Source organism: Paroedura picta, chromosome 12, assembly GCF_049243985.1.
Source record: "Paroedura picta isolate Pp20150507F chromosome 12, Ppicta_v3.0, whole genome shotgun sequence".
In the NCBI taxonomy this organism is placed as follows: Eukaryota; Metazoa; Chordata; class Lepidosauria; order Squamata; family Gekkonidae; genus Paroedura; species Paroedura picta.
Genome location: NC_135380.1, coordinates 35887025 through 35909164, shown reverse-complemented (window position 1 = coordinate 35909164; position 22140 = coordinate 35887025). Strand labels below are relative to the sequence as shown.

Here is a 22140-nt window from a genome sequence, read left to right as displayed (position 1 = left end):
CTGGCTGGAGACACTGGTGCAAGACTGGAGGGAGTAGAGGAAGCAGAGCTCAAGGGAGTCACATCCTCCCTGCTGCTCCATCCAGCCCAGAGTCCCTGCCACAGTGGCAAAACTCCTCCTTGCTAATGTTATCAGTCCCAGGGACACTCTGGAATTATGGGCCATTTACAGACTACAGAGATCATAGAATCATAGAATTGGAAGGGACCTCATGGGTCATCTAGTCCAACCCCCTGCACTATGCAAGACACTCAAATCCCAATCGCTCATCTACTATAACCTGCCACCCCTTTGCCTTCAAATCAGTTCCCCTGGAAAAAATGGCTGCTTTGGGGAGTGGACTCCATAGCATTATACACTACTGACGTCCTCCCTCAAATCCTGCCCACTCTCAGCTCCACCCCCAAAGTCTCCAGGTATTGTCCAACCCAGAGCTGGCAACCCCAATCCTCACTTTTTTTTGGATCTACCAGCACTCTTTGGGCTAAAAGGAGCATGAGAAATTTGCACTCTGCTCCCTCCAGTGCAGGGATACCCAACCAGTGGTCCATGGACTCCCAGGGGTCCACAGGAGCTCTGGTGATAGTCTGTGGCCTTTCCCCTCCTGCCTTAACAGACTTGGCCACGAGCTACAGAACCAGACATGTCCATTGCCCCCCGTCCCCTCTCCCAAACATGAGTGAGATCTCTAATGGTTTCTGTGCCTGGGAGGGGCAGAGCCTGCACACCTACTCCCACCTTAAACCGCCTCCTGTTTCTCATCTCCTCCATCCTCTTTGAGCCTGCCTGTTAACGTGGGTGGTGATGTCACTTCTGGAGGTGTGGCAAGGAAGTATGGCCAGCTGACATCACTTCCAGGGCTCCTTGAAGCCTGGAAAATTATTTCAGGGGCTCCTCCATGGTTGAAAGGTTGAAAAAGGCTAAAAGGTCAAAAAGGTTGAAAAAGACGGAGAGGAAGATAACAGGTGGTGAATCACAATGGGTGTGGCTGGGGAATATACAACCGCAATTTGGGGAGAAAATATAGGGTTGCCAGCTCCAACATTCCTGGAAATGTGGGAATAGAACCTGGGGAGGGATGGGGTTTGAGAGGGATCTCAACAAGATATAAACACTATAGAGTCCAGCCTTCAAAGCAGCCGTATTCTCCAAGGGAACTGATCTGTCATCTGCAAACTGGTTGCAATCCCAGGTTAATTCCAGGCCTCACCTGGAGGATAATACAATCTGAAAATGAAAACCGAACGCTTTGCTACACAGTTAGTGTTAAGAAACCTATTCCGTTTATTCTTTATTCTTTCGTTCAAATAATAGACATTAATCCTGCCGGAACCCGCACCAGTTCAACAATGCTTTCACCACTCTTCCCTCAGTGGCAAGATTATTATAATACAAATATAATGCATGATGACAACAATAGGTACAATAAAGCCTGCAGTTTAAACAACAGCAAAAATGCATGTGTGTCTTCTACTTACTTTTTTGCAAAACTCGCATATAGGTAAAGGTAAAGGTTTCCCCTGTGCAAGCACAGAGTCATGTCTGACCCTTGGACTGACGCCCCCTAGCGTTTTCATGGCAGACTCAATACGGGGTGGTTTGCCAGTGCCTTCCCCAGTCATCACCGTTTACCCCCCAGCAAGCTGGGTACTCATTTTACCGACCTCGGAAGGATGGAAGGCTGAAAACTCGCATATAATGTTCTTTATACTTGTTCACCCTTCTCAGTGCCAAGGACTATTCTACAAATTAAATAACAGAGAATGTAAACAAATTCTATTAAGAATTAAAAAAAAGGGGTGGTGGTATTTCAACCGCACAAAAGAACACCCTGTCCTTATACAGTGTACTTATTTTATGTGGTAGACTTTTAAATGAAACTCTTTTCTTGCTTACACACAGACTCAACCTGATTGCCACTAAAGGTCCACTGAATAACTATGCCAGTAGCCTTGCTGAAGGCTGTAAGGCAGCCTTCCTCGATTTTTTAATGGTTGAGAACCCCCTTGAACATTCTTCAGGCTTCAAGAGACCCCAGAAGTGGCATCATCATGCAGAATACTTTTGGGAAGCAGAGCTGTGGACACGCCCACCTGGGGCCCCTCCCCTTCCCCTCCCCTCCAGGCCCACCATTGGCCATTGGAGGATCGATAGGGCCATATATGGTCATATCACCTGATAAATGTTTAACAATTTTTTAAAAGATATAAAAAACTAATCGACTCCTACCCATTCCGGAAACCCTACCAGGGCTGTCAAGAAACCCCTTGAGAAAGCCTGCCTTAAGGAATAAGTGCCTTAACACCGTGTAGCATTGTGTTCGGTTTTCATTTTCGTATTGTGTTGCTCTCTCGCTGTTCTGAACGGTGGGCTCTTCCGGACCTCACCTGGAGGATGGCAACCCTGGAAACAAAGAAGCTGCCACAGTCTGGAGAGCCTCATGGCCACTGTGTTCCTAAGGGCTCATTTAAAACACAAACAAATCACTACCACCAGCTCGGATTTCTAAACATCTCTAAGAGGAGTCCAGCCCGTGGAGTAAATGCAAGGCTGCAAGACCAGATTCTCCAAGCTAGGGGACATCCAGTTGGTGAGGAGCTAAAAAGCCCAATGGCAGCATAACCAAGACCAGGGGCTTCACAGACCCAGAGCTTGAGAATCTTCCTACCCCAGCACTGATGGGGCACCCGCTGAGCCCAACATTAACATGCTTTACTCTTGGAACAGCCACCCACATCATTCCTTAGCGTGGGGGAGCACCTGGATGCTTTGTTTCTTGGTAACAATAGCCAGAGCCGTGGGAGAAGAATATCCACCCTTACGAGTCTTGCTGGGTCACAAGCTGAGAAAAATACGCCTCCGTGAGACCGCCCTTAGAAAGGGGGTGGGGGGGGGGAGAAAGAAAGCAGACGTAATCCTAGAAATAGCAATGTAATTAGAACTGGTTGTTCCCACACAGCAGCACTTTTGGTGCTGATGTATATTCTGCAGCCCTCCTGTGGTGGATCACTCTGCACTGAGAGCTGGCAGGGTTGGCCTGCCCAAGAGGGGTAACTTAGGTGGTCGCCTGGCGAGTCACTCTATGCCAGAGACGGAGGAATACCAAGCTGGCCCTCCTGAAGCATTATGGGATCAGCAGGCCCAAGCCACTTCCTGGTCTGGGAGTGGTGGCAGCGTGCCATGCAGCACCCCTGGCACTTATGCATGCAGCACCCCTGGCACCCAGGCGGTCGTCCTCCACAGCTGGGCCTGTGAGGTGCATGGCAAGCAGCGGCCTCAAGGACCACCAAGCTATACACATGGACAGTGCTATATCAAAGCACACGAGCGGGGACTTCTTCCATTGCTGGTCTGTTTTCAGTCCCAGAAGGTAGCTTCTCTGTGGTCCAGGGGCAGGCAGTGATTGACCTAGAGCTGGGTTGGCTCTCCAGATATCCATGGACTACAATTACCATGAGTCCCTGTCAGCAGTAGTCTATGGACATCTGGAGAGCCACAGTTTGGCCAGCCCTGGCTTAAGGCAACAAAAATCCTTGAGCCAACCCTAAGAGTTGGAATTCCCCGCTCTATAGAAAGCTGTTTTTTTCTCCTGTTCCGCTTCATAGGTGTATGTACTTGGTATTACGTGAAAGGGGAGGGCCAATCCAACCTAAAAGGCACACTAGACCGTTGCCTGGGATGCCCAAATCCCAAATGCAACCTCCTGCACTATGTAAGCATCTTAGAAAGAGAGGGCCATGAGCAAAGATTTTGCATTTGCCTCCTTTCTCAACGTAGGCAAAATACCGAGGAGGTAGTGCTGTTAGTCTGTCTCAGACAGAGGCGCCATCTAGTGGCTCCTTAAAGCCTTGCGGATTTATTGCGCAGAAGCTTTTATGAGCCAGAGCCCGCTTGGTCAGATCAAAAACGGTTATGTTCTTTGAACTTCTGAATCTTCCAAGCTTGTAGCACCCTATGGCTGGCTCCAATTTGCAACGGCTCTCCAAAGCCTCAGGCAGAGAAAGCCTCCTGTAACCCTGTGATGCAGAGCTGCAAGGAATGGATCCCGAGGGCAGCAGTTAGTACAGATGCACTTATGGGAGAGCAAGAACAGTGTTGATTTTTCTTAATAGGATAAAAAAGGGGGAAAGTTACTCTAGTTTTGGATATGGGGAAATATGAGAGAGAGAGAGAGAGAGAGAGAGAGAGAGAGAGAGAGAGAGAGAGAGAGAGAGATCCAACTGGGAGCTGCCAAAAGGGACTAAAGAATACTTGTGCAACTGAACAGACCACGTTCTTTCATTAGGCTGGCCAAGTGGGCTGTGGACAGAAGGCCGATGCTTAGCAGGCTGGAATCAAGAGGCTCAGCTTTGCTTGTTGCTGTATCTCATGCTGTTCATGGATGTTCATTTCCCTGTGGGGAGATGGCAGGCTACAGGCCAGTCTGTGAACCCAGGGAGTTGCCTTACACTGAATCATACAATTAGTCTCAAATACAGAAAGGTCTTTCTTCCTTTGCAGAAGAGGCTGGGGATTAAACCTGGGATTATCCACCCCAAAAACATGAGCCTTGCCACTGAGCCCTGGCCTCCTCTCCAGTTTATGAAATTTTCTCTTTCCTCTCATCAACCTTTCTACAGATGGTGATTATGCAGCCATCAAACGCACAGAACTTCTGTCCAGACAGAGAAGGTGACAGATCTTCATCAAAATAACATAACTGCTACTTAAATTAACACCTTTTATACATATATATATATAAATTTCATAGATCAATGGATTTAAACAATAGCTTTGTAAACATAAACAGTCTTTCTTCATCCTTCAAAAGGAAACATTTGTCCACAGCTTAAGTGCAGCCTTCAGAAGCTGGCCAGAATTATAGTGTGAGGCTCTCCTTGAAGATCTCCTGTTTCTTGAAGCTTCATTCCCCCCCGCAAAGGGGGGAACGCCCCCTCCCCACAGATCATGATACAAGCCATCCTAGCTGAAGCAAACGGGGCCGACTGTGAACCCAAACTGATGGGAGACGTCACCGTTATGAAAAACAGCGAGATCCCGCAGGGGCAGGAGGCTGAGATCCTCGGTTACAAAACGGAATATGGTGTCCGTAATTGAGGAGTCGTTGTCCAACTGAAATATAAACACACACAGAGAGATGGATTATATGGGCTGGGGAACTAACCAAACCCTGGCATCAGAACAGGGCTAGCAGTGGGAATCTTGGAGCTCTTCCTGAAACCTACCTATGAAGTTCAGGAACTGTGGCCAGAAACACTGCAGAGTGCCTAGCTCCTCTGCAGATTTCATGGTTTGCATGACAGATTCTGTTGCTGCCACGCTGAACCTCTGCTGGTGGGAGGGAAGGATCTCTGGAGATAATGTTAAGTGCTGGAAAGGGCAGTGATCTTGTGCCACCCGCCCGTCAGTCTGAGGACCGCGGGACGCAATGCACAGGACCATCGTATTTCAGAACAGCCCTCCTCTGAGGCTTCCCTCTTTCCTCTCTCTTACCACGCATCCCTGCAGCATAGCCACATAGCTGTGTTCCCTAGAGTCAGCGAGGAACTTGATTTCCTTCTCAGGCTGTGGTCCAGACCCATCGTGACGAGGTCTGCAGGAGTAAGATACCTTCTGGGTGGCCAGGCTGCTGTGGAGTTTCAGGAAACGGAGCTGCACAGTGCTCAAGGCCTGGTACTGCAGCTGCAGCAGAAACAAGAGTGAGGGCTCAGCTGAATCACACTTCATGCAGAGTGACATGGGACACTGGCTTGAGCTGGAAAGTCAGTCTGACGAAGGTGTATCCCTAAGGCAGATTCCTCAATACTTAAAAAAAAAAAAAACTTTTCACCTCCAGTTGAACTGGTTGGCCACTGTGTGAGACAGGATGCTGGACTAGATAGACCACTGGTCTGATCCAGCAGGGCTCTTCTGATGCTATAACCCCTCCCTTCACCCTGATTGGCTGAGAGAGGTCATGTGATACATTGGGATGCCAGTGCCCAGGTGGGGATCCCCTGGAATTATAGCTCATCTTCAGCCAACAAGAGATCAATTCCCTTGGATAAAATGGCTGCTTGGGGGTTGGCCTCTTTGGAAGATGGAGTCCATGGAGGTCACTCCCTACCCCAATTCTTGCCCACTCCGGGCTCCACCCCCAAAGTCTCCAGGTATTTGCCAACCCAGAGCCAGCAATCCTATGTGATACATCTTATACCTCTTCAGCTTTGGTCTTATGCCTATTGGTTCAATATGACCTATCAGAAGACTCCCTCGCAGCAAACTGAAGCGGTCATAGCTACCTTTCATTTATCTGGCCCTCGTCTCCCATCTTAAAATCTGTCCAGGAAACCTCAGTGGGCTATAAAAGTGTTTACCAGGAAGCCTCCAGGCAGGGAGCTGAGCCACTGGAAGGTGTCTTCTGAAGTGTATGCTCTCAGCCAAGCCTTGATGGGCACCTGGGGGGTTGAACAAGAGAGCCAGTGCTCAGAGTTCGTGTGTAAACCCATATCCCCTCCCCTCAGTTTTTATAAAAACCAAAAAAGTTCTGCTGTTGAGCATGTTTATATAACCAGCCTTCTCCTGCGCCCAAATCTTACCTGATTTTGCACAGGGGAAATACAGGTCTCTCCCCCAGCAGTGAAGTTACAAAAGGCCAACAGAGAGTCTCGGGGACTGCCTTGGTTGGGGTCTATGTAATAGTAGCCTGAAATGAAAGGGGGGAAGTTAAGTCCTCGTCAGGTCAAATTAGCTCTGGGGGGCATTTCCATGTTTTTAAACCAGTCTCTGCCCTGCTGGTGTAGGCAGGGTGTATGGATCTAATTTCAACAGGCAAAGAGATAGGCAAGAAGGGGGTTCTAACCCCTCACCTGCCTCATAGCCCTCTGGTGCTGGAGTGCAGCCCAGCTGTGAGGAAAGCCATTTGAAAGAGAGGCTGTGAGAGAAATGAGGATTTCACACTCCCCATGCATGTGGCCTTTCACCGTTGAGGCTGGAATCTCTTCCCTAGTTGGGAAGTGAATCCAAGTTTAAGCATGAAACGGTGATCTGAAGGACCGCTGGAGGGGGATGGGGCACCAGTCAGCTCTGGACAAAATAGAGATATGGAGGCACAAGAAAGCCTCTTGACACGATAGGCTAGAGGGGGTCAGGTGGTATTCTTTTTCACTCTCCCATTGGTCTGAGAAATCAGGAAGGGTGTCTGGGTTGGCTGGTTCACATCAACTTCCTCTACCTCAACTACCAGCCAAACACCCTGTGCTATGGAAACTTACAGGGCCCCAACAGAATCGTAAGAAACGGAGGTTTCAGAGGCTAGTCACCTTTGCAGCAGTAGAGCTACATTCAAACCCAATAACGTCTTTGAGATCCACAAGGTTATCAGAGTATGAGCTCTCAGGAGGCTACGCTACCTGGTTCACTCTCAAGTGGGGTTGAATTCAGCAGCACATCTTCTGTTTTTTGCTCTGTCTTTAGAAATAATCTCTCGCTAAGGTAGCACAAGGTGTTGCTATAGTTACAAGCTTAAAGGCAGAGCTTCAGACAGATCAATTTAGAGATGTCAAGATTCCCCAGCTGTGACAAAGATTTCCCCACATTTTTCAGAGAGATGCTCGGCTCCTGCTCAATTATGGAACGACTCTTGCAAACAGAGGCCCAACTGGTGCAACTATTTGGATGTACAGCAGCCATCTCCTCAGGGTTCACCTCCCCATCGGTGGCCAGCAACAAAGGCGCAACTGCCACCATGCTGGTTTTTCAAACGTCACACCAATATATTTTTCGTATATTTTGTCATACCACAATGCTCAAAGCTATGACAGCTGCACATGGCCCTGTTTTGTCAGTGCAAATCACATGGTTTCGCTGTGAATTAAATTTATGTATTTATTATTATTATTTATTGATTAGATTTTTACCCCGCCACTCCCAGACAAGCTGGCTCGTGGTGGCTCACAACATAGTAAAAGCAGAAAAACCTCATAAAATACAGTCTCAAACAGATAAGAACAGCAAAAACAGCAAAGATGGCAATCAGATTCCTCAATTCATCTGTTCCCAGGTATGTCAATCAAATGTAGATCAGATGTAAATCTGGGGGCGATGGTAGGCACTTGTGGTAGGCCCTTGTGTGTGCATGTGTGTAGAAATGTAACCCTACAGCAGCTGTGGCCAGTCACTAGAATTTTAAATGCCAGCTTAACTTAACCACTATGGCAGTCCTTCTGTCCCCCAGAATGGCCCCTTCTGACACAGGTTCGCATGGAGTCTGACCAGGAAACAAAGGAGCTGGTTCTTTCTCCTACCATCTGGCAGGTGAGGCTGAGCCAGCAGTAGCTCTTTGCAAGAGGCAGCGGGGTGGTCCTTGGTGCCATTTGGGGAGTCCACCAGGAGCTTTAGTTCCAAGCCTAGGCTGTCCAGGAGCATCCACACCATATTGTAGTTCAGCTTGCTCGCCGAGTACACCAGGTGCTAGCACAGGAGAAAGTTTACCGTTAAAATGACTTCCAAGTGATCTTTTTCTCTGCCAGTACTTCCTGCGGTTTCAGCCTGTGGGCTCAGCTGATACTTTGAAATGAGACGGGAGCCGTTAGAACTCCCTCCTGCAACTCCTGAACGGCAGGCAGATGGAGGAGCTGCCTGTAGTCAGAGCTCTCTCAGCCTCACTACCTCACAGGGTGTCTGTTGTGAGCAGAGGAAGGGAAAGCAATGGGAAGCCGCTTTGAGACTCCTTTGGGCAGCGAAAAGCAGGGAATAAAAACCAACTCTTCTTCTTCTGAATTTTGTAAAGCTCCTGCACAACTTCTATTACTTAGGAGATTGATTCCTCATTATTATTATCTGTCTTGGTTGTTCATAGCATTAATCTCCAGCTCTGAGAAACCTCAGATTGAGAATTAGAAATACTGATTTCCCACCATCGGTGCTAAATGTAAGCATGGCCTTTTCATTTCTAAGCCTTGGGCTGGGGAAAGCCAAAACCTCTTAATCCAGAAGTTTTTCCATTCGTGTCAAGAGAAAAGGCTGATCTATGAATGCAGACTTTTTTTTTTTATTTCTAGTAATATCACTGCAGGCTTGCAAAGAGTAATTTGCCTAATTACCCACAGTGGGTGACCAACTCATTCAGGTAACCAAGTAAGGAAGTTTTTCTCTAAACTGTGTCTTCTTTTTTTTAATGTACCACAAATTATTGATTTAAGACATATTTGGTGAGCTGGGTGAGAAAAAAAAAATCAGGATAGTAAATTGTGGACTTTTGTCCAGAGTTGATGAGAGTAATATATATTAGCACATATCTGAGTCATCAGATAAGCTGGAAGAAAACAACTGTTTAACTAACCCAGTCCTATGATCTGTTTGACCAGCCCATGTGCCATGACGTATTTGTCACACCTACCTTCAGTTCTTCTCTTGACATATTCAGCCAGGTACCAGGGGGGCCAGGAATACCAGGTGAGCCCTAGAAATACAAGAAAGATTGATCTCCTCCCTTGGACCAACTGATGATCATGGTTGTCAGGCCGTGGCCTTTACAGCACTGCAGTTTGAGAAATGAAGAATGAGATGGACTCCTTACATCCACTGGTTCACCATACCAGCTCTGAAACCTCACATCCTGTCTGCACTGATCTAACAAAACAAATGAGATTTCTCAGTCCTCAAGAAAGAAGCTTGCAGCTGGCACATCTGAGGGTTCAGAAACCAGAAGGGATACTTGGAAGGGTATACTTGCACCTAAGGGTAAGGTATCAATGCTCTGATGCCACGCATCTCTCCTGCTGACAAAAATTTTTGCTCACACTAACATCATAATCACAGCACCATTCTCACTGTGGTTCAGCTGTTTTTAATGTGCAAGATGCTAATGAGTGCCCTCAGAGTTTGGACTCAAACTTTGTTGTGCTACTTCAGACCAACATGGTTGAATCTATCTCAAATGTTCCCATTTTAAAGATAGGGTGCTGAGGCTCACATACGGTAGGCTATGCAAGGCCACACTTACATCCAGACACGACTGAGCCAAAATGGGTTGTGGAATGGATTTTCTCCAGACAACCCCCTGGGAAAAACATTCCCTTCTGAATTGCAGATTTAATTACTCTCTACTATCTTTGTTCTTCCTCAGTGATTGAGCCAGGTCATTTCTGGAGGCATCAAGACCTGATCCTAGATTGTGAAGAAATGTGGTTAATTTTTAATATTTATACATGCACTAATAAATGATGTATAGTGCAATCTTAAATCCACTGGACTCAATGAGCTTAGCAGAATTTAACTCTATTTAGGATCACACAATGACTGCACTATATCTTTGAAAAAGGTCTGTTGACTGCATAATAAAGAAATTGCATGGCTGGTACTTGTCCTTTCTGGTCCTCATGGAGGAAAAAATGGAAGTACACAGTTAAAAACCCAAACAAAACAAAGCTTCACTTACTGGTGGGCCTGGCTTGCCTTTTGGTCCTGGGAGGCCGTCAAAGCCTTTGAGGCCCTGGCAAAACAAGAGAGAGGACAAAAGAATCACAAGGTCCAAGTATGGCTTCCACGGTAGACCACTGGTGATAGTTATGACTATGTTTCTAATTCAAACTTAAATAACTATCTCAGTCCTGTTTACCACACATTGTGTAGCCCAAACATTCTCAACCAGAGCTCACTGGAGCTCTATGAGCACTCCCTAGCCTTCCCTCTATATCCTACCTTAATGGATTTGGCCACAAAGTATTCCAAGCATTGCTGGGGAAATGGAACCAGCTGCTTCCATTGACCTGGGGATGGCATTTTTGCATGGTTATCATGCCTAGGAAAGGGGACAGAGCCTGGACACCTACTCCAGCCTCAAACTGCTTCCTTTCTCCCTAATCCCCTCTGTCCTCCTCAGAAGTGGCAGAGAGGCATGGCCAGTTGACATTCCTTCTGGCAAGATTTGGAGGCTCTTGAAAGCCTGAAAAATATTTCAGAGGCTCCTTCATGGTCAAAAGCTTGAAAAAGGCTGCTCTAGTCCATAACAGCCCCGAGCCTTAGGGGAGGGCGGCATATAAATGAATGAATGAATGAATGAATGAATGAATGAATGAATGAATGAATGATTGTAGTGTTGAAAAAACCTTCATAACCTCATCTACAGGTCTGCCTGCTGAGGATTCACTATATGCATTTGACAAAGTGGTGTGCAGTCCATGAAAGCTTATGGTAAAAAAAAAAAAAGGTGCAAGTCTTTAAAAAAATCAGAATTACCAAGAAGGGGTGGAACTCTGACACAGATTGCTTTTGTCAGGACTGACAGACTGGAGGTAGATGGAGGGGCTCAACTGCTCCATACTTCTGCTCCTCCCTCCCCATGATGCTTCTGCTCTTACGCACCCCATCTGGTGTGCAGCCAGCCAAGCTTTGGTGGCAGTGGCAGCTCCCACCTGCCAGACCCTTGCTTTGACCCCTATAGTAGGGGCGTATGCATTCTGGATTTTTCACCCACGTGCTGATACTGCCTCACTTTCACTTCCCGAGTCCCCTGGCTGAGGTTTCTGGCATTAACTTTACATGTGTCACAGTGGCTGTTGTGTCTGTAGTTCTGCTGAGGACCAAGCTGGATTGTAAACCTGCATGGTAATTGACCAGTGGCAGCTAAATCCCATCTGCAGATCTAGTCAGTTTACAGTGAAACTGACCAATAGCGCATAGTGGCAGGAAGATCTATTGTGTGGCTTTTGTATATAAGTTGGAATTGGTTGCGGGGTTCTTTGGTTCACTTCTGCTCTCTTGTAGTACCATACTGGGGTCCTAATAAAGAGCTTGAAACAGTTCCAGTGTCTGTGTTCCCCTGAACCCACAGATTTAACAGTAGCCTTTTAATGAAAGTATTTCTCCAGGGGTTTTTGAGGATGCACAGCCTTTCCTGGGTCAAACTGGGAGGAAAAGAGTTTGTAAGCGGTGATACCAGTATACACTCCTCACCTAAGGCAAGCAGAATGGTGAGTGTGTATGTCTTTATACATATACACAGTTGGCAGAGTTCAAATATGCAAACTGACCTTTCTGGAAAGTTTGGTGAGCATTACTTATAGGCACTGGACTAGGGAATCCTGACTCAGAGGTACTAATATATATATATATATTTACACATACATAAGCTATTTGAAAGACAGTAGGTGTGCTTAGAAAATTATCTCAGGCTCTATTGCATATACAGAACCAAGGGAGAGAACATAACTTACTTTTTGTCCAGGTGACCCCTGAAGAGAGAGGGGAAAAAGAAGGAAAAGCTTTGTGAAAATAGAGAAAATAGAGACCCATTGCCAAGGTCCTGATCCATATATTGCATATATCCACGTATTCTAGGCACAGAATAGAGCATGCCTGTGTCATTTAGTCTTCTTCTACATGCTCCTTTGTCTATAAGTCATGGAGAGAAATCCAGCAATTTTATATCATGCTGTTCCTTCAACTCCCATAAGACCAAAATGGAAAAACTTACTGGAATGCCAGGGTTTCCAGTGTGACCTTGTCTACCGGGGGGCCCAATAGCACCCTGCAAATAAAAGAGAGATGACTTGTAGACACGGCCAGCTCGCGAGTTTTGGGGTCCTCAGTTGTGCTACCTATGTCACAAAACCTTGATCCTGCACCCCATTTTCTTCCTCATTTGGCCTCTGGTTTTCTTAGATGGATCAAGGTGCTCCCATTTTTTTCTCCAGATGGGTACAATCCATGGCTGTGTTCTTGGGCTTCAGACAGGCCCCTTTGTCAGCCTTGGATTGGATAGCTGGTCCAGTCTTGCCAAGCATTAAACCAACCGTGAAAGTCAGCATCACACTTTTACCTCCATGTGGATGACTTTGCAAGACAACATAGGTCTCTAGGTGTTCTTTTAAGCAATTAAATAACAAATTACTCCTTGGTAGTACGCAACTGCTAGTTATGGCAGGCAAATGGACAAAGAGTTATGAGTGGAGGGGCTCATTAGCAGGTCAGCTTGGCTAGCCATTACTCCACAATTTTTTTGCAAATATCTGAACTGGCTGGCTTGCTTGCTCCATGTCCGGGGAATCTATGCCACCTTCTTGCCCACTTCCAGTGTACATTCTACATATTTATAGATGGTGGAGGGAGGAAAAGACAACAGAGAGAAGGGACTGTAGCTCAGTGGAATAGGGCAAACAACCCCAGGATTTCAGCCAGTTCCTAGCATCTCCAATTAAAAATAGGCTTTGGTAGCAAAGTGGAAGAAAAAAACCCCTCTCTGCCTAAAAATCCTCTCGTAGCAGGGAATATCAGGCTCAAGTGGATCATGACTTAGTGGCAGAGGTCATACTGTGCATGCAGAAGGTCAAAGGTTCAGTTCTGAGCATCTCCAATTTCCAAGCCTCTCAGGTAGCCAAACTGGAAAGAGAGAGCTACTGCCTTTCCGAGGAGCCAGTTGTCTGACAGCTTATAAACTGCTTTCATATGTTCGTTCAAGGACTTTACCTGTTCCCCCTTGGGTCCTGGCCTCCCAGGAACACCTACACGTCCTTGCTTGCCCTGGAATTCGCAAAAGACACTAGCTGATTATTACATCCTCAACAAAATTAATTTGAAAATCAAACACGCTCACATGGATTTCAGAGCTTGTTTCGCCAGATGCTTTATTTGATGAAGCAAGCTTTGATTTACAAAAGATTAGGCTGGAATAGATGTTATTAGTCTGTACAGTGCTACTGGATTCCTGTTTTATTCTGCTGCTACAGACTAACACAGTTACCTATTCAGAAGTACCTGAAAACCAATATCTCCTTGTGGACCGAGGTGTCCTATGCTGCCTTTGTCTCCCTAGAGGGGGGCAATAGAAGGAGAAAAGTATTAACAGCTTCAAAGGTAATGGATAACTTTCATTCTGTTTGTAATAAAATGAGAAACTTGGGGAAATTGGTGTACAAATGGCTGAGAGCCTCAGCTGGAGGAATAGACTGGTGGATGGAGCTCACCTTTTGTCCTTTGGGTCCCTTCGCTCCCTTCTCTCCCCTGAGTCCAGGAACCCCCTGAGAACAGAGAATACGAGAAACAATATTCATAGCGGTACTTTGCAGCTAATCACATTCTAAACAAAGCAGCAGGTGGCCAAACCTCCAACCAACTGCAGAGCTTAGGCAATGCCGCCTTCCTAACAGCCTGTGGCCATGTGTCCTGTAGTCTGGCTGTATGCTTTGCAAAGTTAGCTAGCTGGAACTCTTTTCGATTCATGGAAAAACCCAGTCAGCCTGTCTGGGCAGACTCAGCAAGGATTCCCAGCTACAGCTTGGCAGCCTCTAGGTCAGACTTTCTCAACTTTTTTACCATTGAGAAACCTGAGAAACATTCTTCAAGGTTCAATAAACCCCAGAAGTGGCCTGATTACACAGAAGATGGTTGGGAAGCATAGCTGGGGACACACCCACCTGGGGCCCCTCCCCTTCCCACCCCCTCCTGTCCCATCATTGGCCTTTTTGGAGGGGGGGGGTAGGTCAACATGACCATATATGGTCATATCATCATAAATGATATGCAGCCTCACTTACCTCACAGGGTGGCTGATGTAGGGAGAGGAAAGGGAAGGCGACTGTAAGCCGCTTTGGGTAGAGAAAAGGGGATATAAGAACCAACTCTTCTTTGTTGTCTTCTTTTTACTACCCGAAGGAGTCTCAAAGCAGCTTCCAATCGCCCACCCTTCTTCTCCCCACAACAAATACCCAGTGAAGTAAGTGAGGATCAGAGAGCTCTAAGGCAACTGTGACTGGCCCAAGGTTACTCTGCACACCTCCTGAGTCCCAAAGCAGCTTCCAATCACCTTCCTTTCCTCTCTCAGCAACATGAACCCTTGTGAGGTAGGTGAGGTTGAGATTACCCTGAGGGAACCGTGACTGGCCCAAGGTCACTTCTCTAGACCACTGTACCAAGCTGGCTCTTGAAATTAACCAAGTGGATTCAATATTCATTTTAAATGCTCAAATCCATATGGGTATCTCACACAACAGTTGTGTCCCATAAAGTTTTTGCCCCATAAACTTCCAATGCCAGAGGGTCCTTTAATGCCCACTGACAATGAGGGTGCCAAGAATGAGAAACCACCGGAACATACAGGGTCCAAGGAGCCTGTCTGCTTAGCTTTGTTCAGTTTCTGTTTCTCAGTCAATAAAGGAATGTGGAGAACTAGGAGTATGTCCCCCCCTCAAATTCCTTACAAATCTAGAGATATTTATTTCCTGAAGTTAAACAGCAAAACAAACTTACAAATCGATGCCCCACCTGTAATAAAACAAATCTAAACCGTACAGCCCACATAACTTTATACAAATAACATCGTTCTACATGGAGGCAAAAGGATACTGTTTCCCTCTTGGCCCTCTTCCTGAGGTTTAAAGTCTCATAAACTTATGTCAGCCAGATCAATTTGAAGTAGCAAAAGGGGGGCCTTTTTGCTTTAGGTATGTCACGGAGCCTTTTGAGCCTGGGCATAAATGATCCAAATGAACCCGCTTTGGAAATGATACTTACGTAAGGGCCTTGGGGTCCAGGGGGGCCTGCGAAACCTTGCTCACCCAGAGAACCCTGCAAGGAAGCAGCAGAGAATTTAGGGGAACTTCTAGTATTTCCTTGGCGCTAAGCACAGTGGTGGCATTCGGGCAGAAACTGTAAAATAAACAGGGTTCCTCCTTCATGGCACGAACGATACCAAAGTTAGGTTGATAGAGCTGAAGGCTGAATTCAACATGGTGCTTACCGGAGAGCTGAACTACCCCCATGAGATTGCACGCATTCAGCACTTCATGCAAAATATGCACACAGTCCTGCTTTTTGTCCCAGGACAGTGCCATGCATTGTTCGCGAGGCAGTAGATGCCCAGGGTAAACAAGATACTGAGAGCATTAATCATTGCTGCCCCATGAGATTTATTTGAGGAAGCAATGCCCATTTATATTGGGCCCAGTCAGGAGTCATATTTGTGAGGGTCACAAAAAATAAACTTGGACAGCCGGTATGGGTAGCTAAGCATGAAGGTGGTGAGAGGCAAATGTATATCCAAAGTCCCTGCAGTAGTTGCAATAAAGCCTTCCTCATTTTAACTTGCTTATCAAGTGGCCCATTATGGCCCATTATGCACGGAGTGGAAGGTCCGCATTCGGGGTGGAATGGCAGCGGCTAAAATCACCAATTATGCATGCTGCAGGCGGCAACCAGGCGCAGAATCAACGTATGCTGCTGAAAAAGCCGCATTAGCGAGATGCAGAAGAAAGTGGAGCTTCCTGGGACCAGGGCGCAACCAGAAGCGGCTCCGGAGTATCCACGTGCATAATCGGATACTCTGGGTTTGGCCACCATTGCATTCCGTCCCGTGCATAAGCGGTTTGCTTCACTTCTTCCCCCTCCGCATTCTCCATGCCGCTGTTTCAGCGGCCGTGTATAATAGGCCTATGACTAGCTTAGCTAGAATTAAACAGCTTCCAGTAACACCCTGACCCCGTTTAGCTCCTGTGGCTACACAGTAGGACTGCAGGAAGCAGCCTGCCCAATTAAACAATGAGCAATTCAAATGCGCTGTTTCCTCTGCCTTGGTAAACTTTGAGAAATATTGTAATGTGACTTTTCAGAATGATTAACCTGAATGGAGGAAGGCTCCCTTAAGGGGCTGTTTGCAGAGTGGATGCTTAGTGTGATGCTTACTGTAGTGCGCTACAGGGTGGTGAGGAAAAAGCTTGCCATCCTTCTGCACCCGAAGCAGGGTAGAGGTCACATTTTCTTTTGGACAACAGCATAAGTGGAGTCGGAAAGTGCCACCCAGTCATAATCTACTCATGGCGACCCCATCCAAGAGGATTGCCAGGCAAGTAGAAGAAGAGACGATTTTTTTTTGTATCCCGCTTTTTACTACCCAAAGAATTCTCTGAGTGGCTTACAATCGCCTCCCCTTCCTCTCCCCACAACAGACACCCTGTGAGGTAGGTGAGGCTGAGAGAGCTCTGAGAGAACTGAGACTGGTTCTCCAAGTTCTCCTAGCTAGTTGCACATGAAGGAGAAGTGGGGAATCAAACTTGGTTTTCCACATTAGAGGCCACCGTTCTGAACCATTGCATCAAGCCGGCTCTCTCGTTACAAGAAGCAAGCAGAGGTGGTTTGCCAAAGCCTTCCTCCATGTAGCAACCCCAGGTCTTCTTTGGTGGTTTCCCATCCAAATACTTGCCAGGGCAGATCTGAAGACATTGAGTTAGCCTGGCACTGAGAGCCAGTTTGATGTAGTGGTTAGGAGTGCAGACTTCTAATCTGGCATGCCACGTTCGATTCTGCGCTCCCCCACATGCAGCCAGCTGGGTGACTTTGGGCTAGTCACAGCACTGATAAAACTGTTCTGACTGGGCAGTGATATCAGGGCTCTCTCAGCCTCACCCACCTCACAGGGTGTCTGTTATAGGGAGAGTAAGGGAAGGTGAATGTAAGCTGCTTTGAGACTCCTTTGGGTAGAGAAAAGCAGCATATAAGAACCAACTCTTCTTCTTCATATCAGTACAGCATATTAGCACTTCTCCTGAACATGTAAGTTTTATTCAGCCATCCTAGCTAGCAGCCACTGATAGATTCCATCTTCTATTGTTAGTCTAACCCCCCTCCCTTAAAGCCATCTTTAACGTAGTGTCCGTCATGTCAGTTGCGTTGTAATAGTAGTTGTAGTGAGCTCCATGAATTCACTCTGCATTGTCTACCCTGAAGTTGCTACCTGCCTATTTGAATGGGTGCCCCTGAGAGTTTTTTTTTTTTATGGCAGACTGAATTTAAAAAAAAAAAACAGGTCTGGCTTACCTTGGGGCCCTTGGAGCCTCTTGGAGGTCTGGGTCCAGCTTTGCCCCGTTTGCCCTGGGGAAGGGGGGAAGGGAAGCAGGATTGGGAGGAAAATAACATTTCAAGCCTTTGACCCCTTTTGAGGGCCTACAGAAGGAAGAGTTAAATAGGCTTGTGGGCTTTGGTGTGCTTTGGCGGCCATTCAAGCCCGATGGCTGAATAAAACTGGCCTCCTCGGGCTTGAATGGCCGCCAAAGCGGCCGAAGCGTACCAAAGCGCACAAGCCTAGAGTTAAACCTCAAAGGAGCCAAAAGGGCCAAGCTATTTTCTGCCATTGTTGCTATTAGCTCCACCCCCTGGGGACATCGACTCCGCTCCCTCTGCTCTTTGACTCACGGAGCAAAGTCTCCTACCCCAGCCACAGGCTGCTGCTCCCAACACCACAACCCAGCCCCCAATCTCCCCCTCTCCCAGAACAGGACTCTTCCAGGCAAGCCCATACCGAATGTCTGAAGCAGAAAAGTCCAGACACAACTTTGCCACCTTATCTGCAAGGCTTCGACTGACCAGACCTTTCTGACTTTCAGTAACTAGTCCGTGATAGTCTCTGCTTTTCTTCCACCCATCTTATTATTATTATTTGTTTGGCTTTTCATAGAATCATAGAATAATAAAGTTGGAAGGGACCTCCTGGGTCATCTAGTCCAACCCCCTGCACTATGCAGGACACTCACAACCTTATCGCTCATCTATTGTAACCTGCCACCCCCTTGAGCCTTCACAGAATCAGCCTCTCTGTCAGATGGCTATCCAGCCTCTGTTTAAAAATGTCCAAAGATGGAGAACCCACCACCTCCCGAGGAAGCCTGTTCCACTGAGAAACTGCTCTAACTGTCAGGAATGTCTTCCGGATGTTTAGATTGAATTTCTTTTGAATTAATTTAATCCCATTTGTTCTGGTCTGTCCCTCTGTATTTGGATGGCTTTTATACCACCCCTCCCTGCAAGTGGGTTCAGGGAAATTTAAATAATAGTAACAAAACATATTAGAAATCAATATACACAGTTAAAACATTAAACGATAGTAAGTCCAGTATAACTCTCCCCCCAGTTCCCACCAACAGCACTCCACCGGTCCACCAAAATATGCCCAGTTAGGTGGAGGGGGGGGGAGATGGAGAGGAGAGAAGAGAATAGCCAGGAAGTAAACATGATGTCCCTGCATCATCCAGAAGTGATGATGGTGGAATGAGCTTCTTACCATAGGGTCCCCCCCAACGTCACTGATGTCCCTACATCACTTCTGGGTGACACAGGGACATCACTTTTAATTCGTAATTGTTCCCCCCATGCCTAGTAAATTCCACCAGTTTCTTAGAGCCTTAAAACAGGGAGAGAGCCTCCAAACTGGGGAATTCCCTGGCCCCAATAGCCCTATATCCACCTAGCAATCACTTATGGGGAAGTAGAAGGTGGGGCATGCTTTCTTACCCTTCTGCCAGGATTGCCAGGGAACCCCGGTCCCCCATCATGCCCACGTTGCCCCTAAGGAGGAAGAGACAAAAAGTGAAACAGGTGCTGCTTCATGAGACCCAAAAGGCTGGCTTTGAAAGCATTTTGTTCCATTCCAGTCTACATTTCCCTCCTACACAGAGAGTGTAGGGCAGGGGTAGTCAACCTGTGGTCCTCCAGATGTTCATGGACTACAATTCCCAGGAGCCCCTGCCAGCGGTGTAGAGGACAGTAACTCACTATCGTCTCTTATGTTCTAACTTTCAAATTAAAAGCAGAAATTCAGAACTATGAGATGCTGAAACTTTTGTGAACCCTTCTCCCCATGTTTTGCATACCCCACTCCCTAACTGGAACAGCAGCATCTAGGTCAACATTATGTGACCCTCTTTTGACCATTGGCTTGATAGCAGCTTTCTCCTCTGTGCTCTGCAGCAATCAGAAGTTTTCAAAGCTGACCAGCAAAGAGGTACAGGAAGCTGAAGGCATGACAGAGACCTGCATAAACTCTGAGTTGGCCACCGTTATCAGTAAGTCAAAAGAAATGTCACTAAGACGGTTTATGCACTGGAGGTTTCATGCTGGGCTGCAGGCTGGAGTTTTAGTCATGGCAGGTTGCCCCACTTCTTCCTGCACCCATATGGGGGAGCATTTGGACTGGTGCACCTCATCTACCCCCTATCTGTGCTCCTGATAGGGGGATGGGGCAGTGAAGTTCCCAGTGCATAAACGGTCCAAGATATACAACTTCTAGGAAAAAAACTTTCCTCCTTTTCCTTAAGCTGGTCAGAGAGCAAAAATGGCAAATAAGGTACCTTTTCTCCTTTGTGTCCTTTCTGACCATTCAGACCCGGCAGCCCTTCAAGACCCTGAGCCGAGAAGAGACAAGAATTTCTTAGCAGATAGTGGCAGTTACAGCAGTGACATTCATGGCTAATACAGAAGGAATGATGCAGGAGCTGGTCTTGCACACACCTAAGGGCTAGAGCACTGCTTAGAAAAAAAGACATAAAAACCACATTCTAGAAATCCCATAAGCCTTGGCATAAAATCACAAAGTTTCTGATGTTTCCTAGAAAGGCCCCTTCCTTCCTTCCTTCCTTCCTTCCTTCCTTCCTTCCTTCCTTCCTTCCTTCCTTCCTTCCTTCCTTCCTTCCTTCCTTCCTTCCTTCCTTCCTTCCTTCCTTCCTTCCTTCCTTCCTTCCTTCCTTTTCTCCAGCCATTTATGTGCCAAGATCTCCCACCCCCATGGGGCACATGGTAATCCTAAACCACACAAGTGCATAAAATAATTAGAAGATTATATATCATCTTCATCAGACACTGCTACATTATAAAACCTTGTTAAAATATATTGATTGTTAAACCGAAGCAACAAACTTTGGAATAAAGAATTGTAATCTTTCCACAAACCCTCATAATGGGTTTTGGAAAGACTGGAGCAAAGTCAGGGAAAACCTGAGAAAGCAGATGCTCAGAGGACAATATCATAGGGATGCCCTAAACAGATCCTACTCCAGTGTGGAGAGTCCCTGCCAGTCAGAGTAGAGAACAGGTCAGGGTGCCTCTGGTGCCCACAGACAGCCTTCCAAGTGCCAGCCAAGTGTCTTAGGAGATGGGTGAGGCCAAGTGGGGCTTTTGTCCATCAAGGTTCTGATTGGTCACTGGAGATTCCAAAGCATTCCAGAGGTGCCCACAGGCTCAAAATGTTTAGAGATCCCCTTAATAGATGGTAATTGGTGGCTTGGTGGTAAAACGGCTTCTTATAATTCCTGAATGGATTATGCATGTAAAAGTTTTCACCAAAGTCATCCCGCTTACCTTTTTAAATCATCATTAAAAAAAAAACAGTCATGTTTTTCTGCAAGGATTATGCATTTGAAAGACTGATGCATGACAGCAAATAGTGGGGTGGGTATTCTTCCGTTGTGCTAGATGCTCATTGGCAGGCCACGGACTGCTTCGATGTCACATGACAATGGCACATGTTACTGCAGAGCTTTATGGGAATTATAGTTCATGGACTTGGAGACCTCAACAAGAAGCTTCCATGAGGGCACACAGCCTTTTGAAAACACCATGGCCTTTCCCCTTCAGAGGTATGTTGTTCCTCATAGAGAGTGGATTGAAATGCTTGCAAATGTATCTGAGGGAATAAATAAATTAATTTCTGCTGATGTAATGTTGTCATAGCAGAGGTGGGAGGGTTTCAACTGAACAAGGGGTGTCTCAAGCTCCCACTGGTGAATGAGGGACTAAGGGTTGTCCGTTTCTCCCATTGGTGTATGGTGGCACAGGTGAAGAGATCAAAACCTGCTAGCCTTTATGCATGCAAAAAAAGTCGTTTTCATGACCATTGTAAAAGAAAAGTCGTTTTAAAGCTAGTTTTAAATACCGCACTGAAAAGACGCAGTGGCTGCTACGAGGGGGGAATGCTGTGAGGAATCAAAAATACCGCAGTGGCTTTTCCATGGTGAAACCAGCTCCACATGCAGAAATTAAAAAAGTATTTTGGGGCAGACTTTTTGCGAAGTTTTCTGCGATGCGTAATACACCCTGTTCTTTGTATAGTACCTTTTGGCCCTGTTCTCCTGGTGGTCCTGAATTTCCTTTCTTGCCTGGAGGCCCCTAAAAGGAAAAAAAAAATCCTATATTGTGTCAAACAAGGTATTTCTTTATGGAACAATGCTCCCATAATTCAGGACCAGAGTTGGGTTAACGGTAGCATTTGAAAATTATAGAACTGGAGGCAAGACCGTGGCACATCTCCATCGCAAGCATGCCTGCTATGGTGTCCTTCCCAAACCTTCATTTTGGATAACTTTTTGATAAACTTTTTACAAGTGCCCCCCTCCCCCA

General features: G+C 46.6%; 1 protein-coding gene across 3 annotated transcripts in view; it reads right to left on the bottom strand.

The window, feature by feature from the left end:
* Positions 1 to 4706: 4706 nt before the first annotated feature.
* Positions 4707 to 22140, bottom strand: part of LOC143821633 (uncharacterized) — a 157040-nt gene continuing 139606 nt past the window's right edge. For all 3 annotated transcript variants that reach the window (XM_077305807.1, XM_077305808.1, XM_077305809.1), the window contains 17 exons: positions 21856 to 21909; positions 20097 to 20150; positions 19261 to 19314; positions 17791 to 17844; positions 15493 to 15546; positions 13947 to 14000; positions 13738 to 13791; positions 13450 to 13503; positions 12458 to 12511; positions 12198 to 12215; positions 10421 to 10474; positions 9380 to 9442; positions 8286 to 8451; positions 6579 to 6685; positions 6357 to 6437; positions 5494 to 5682; positions 4707 to 5112 (listed from right to left, as the gene is read on the bottom strand). In XM_077305807.1, coding sequence (XP_077161922.1) covers positions 4963 to 5112; positions 5494 to 5682; positions 6357 to 6437; positions 6579 to 6685; positions 8286 to 8451; positions 9380 to 9442; positions 10421 to 10474; positions 12198 to 12215; positions 12458 to 12511; positions 13450 to 13503; positions 13738 to 13791; positions 13947 to 14000; positions 15493 to 15546; positions 17791 to 17844; positions 19261 to 19314; positions 20097 to 20150; positions 21856 to 21909 — 1314 coding nt within the window. In that variant the 3' untranslated portion in view covers positions 4707 to 4962. The remainder of the gene's footprint in view (positions 5113 to 5493; positions 5683 to 6356; positions 6438 to 6578; positions 6686 to 8285; positions 8452 to 9379; positions 9443 to 10420; positions 10475 to 12197; positions 12216 to 12457; positions 12512 to 13449; positions 13504 to 13737; positions 13792 to 13946; positions 14001 to 15492; positions 15547 to 17790; positions 17845 to 19260; positions 19315 to 20096; positions 20151 to 21855; positions 21910 to 22140) is intronic.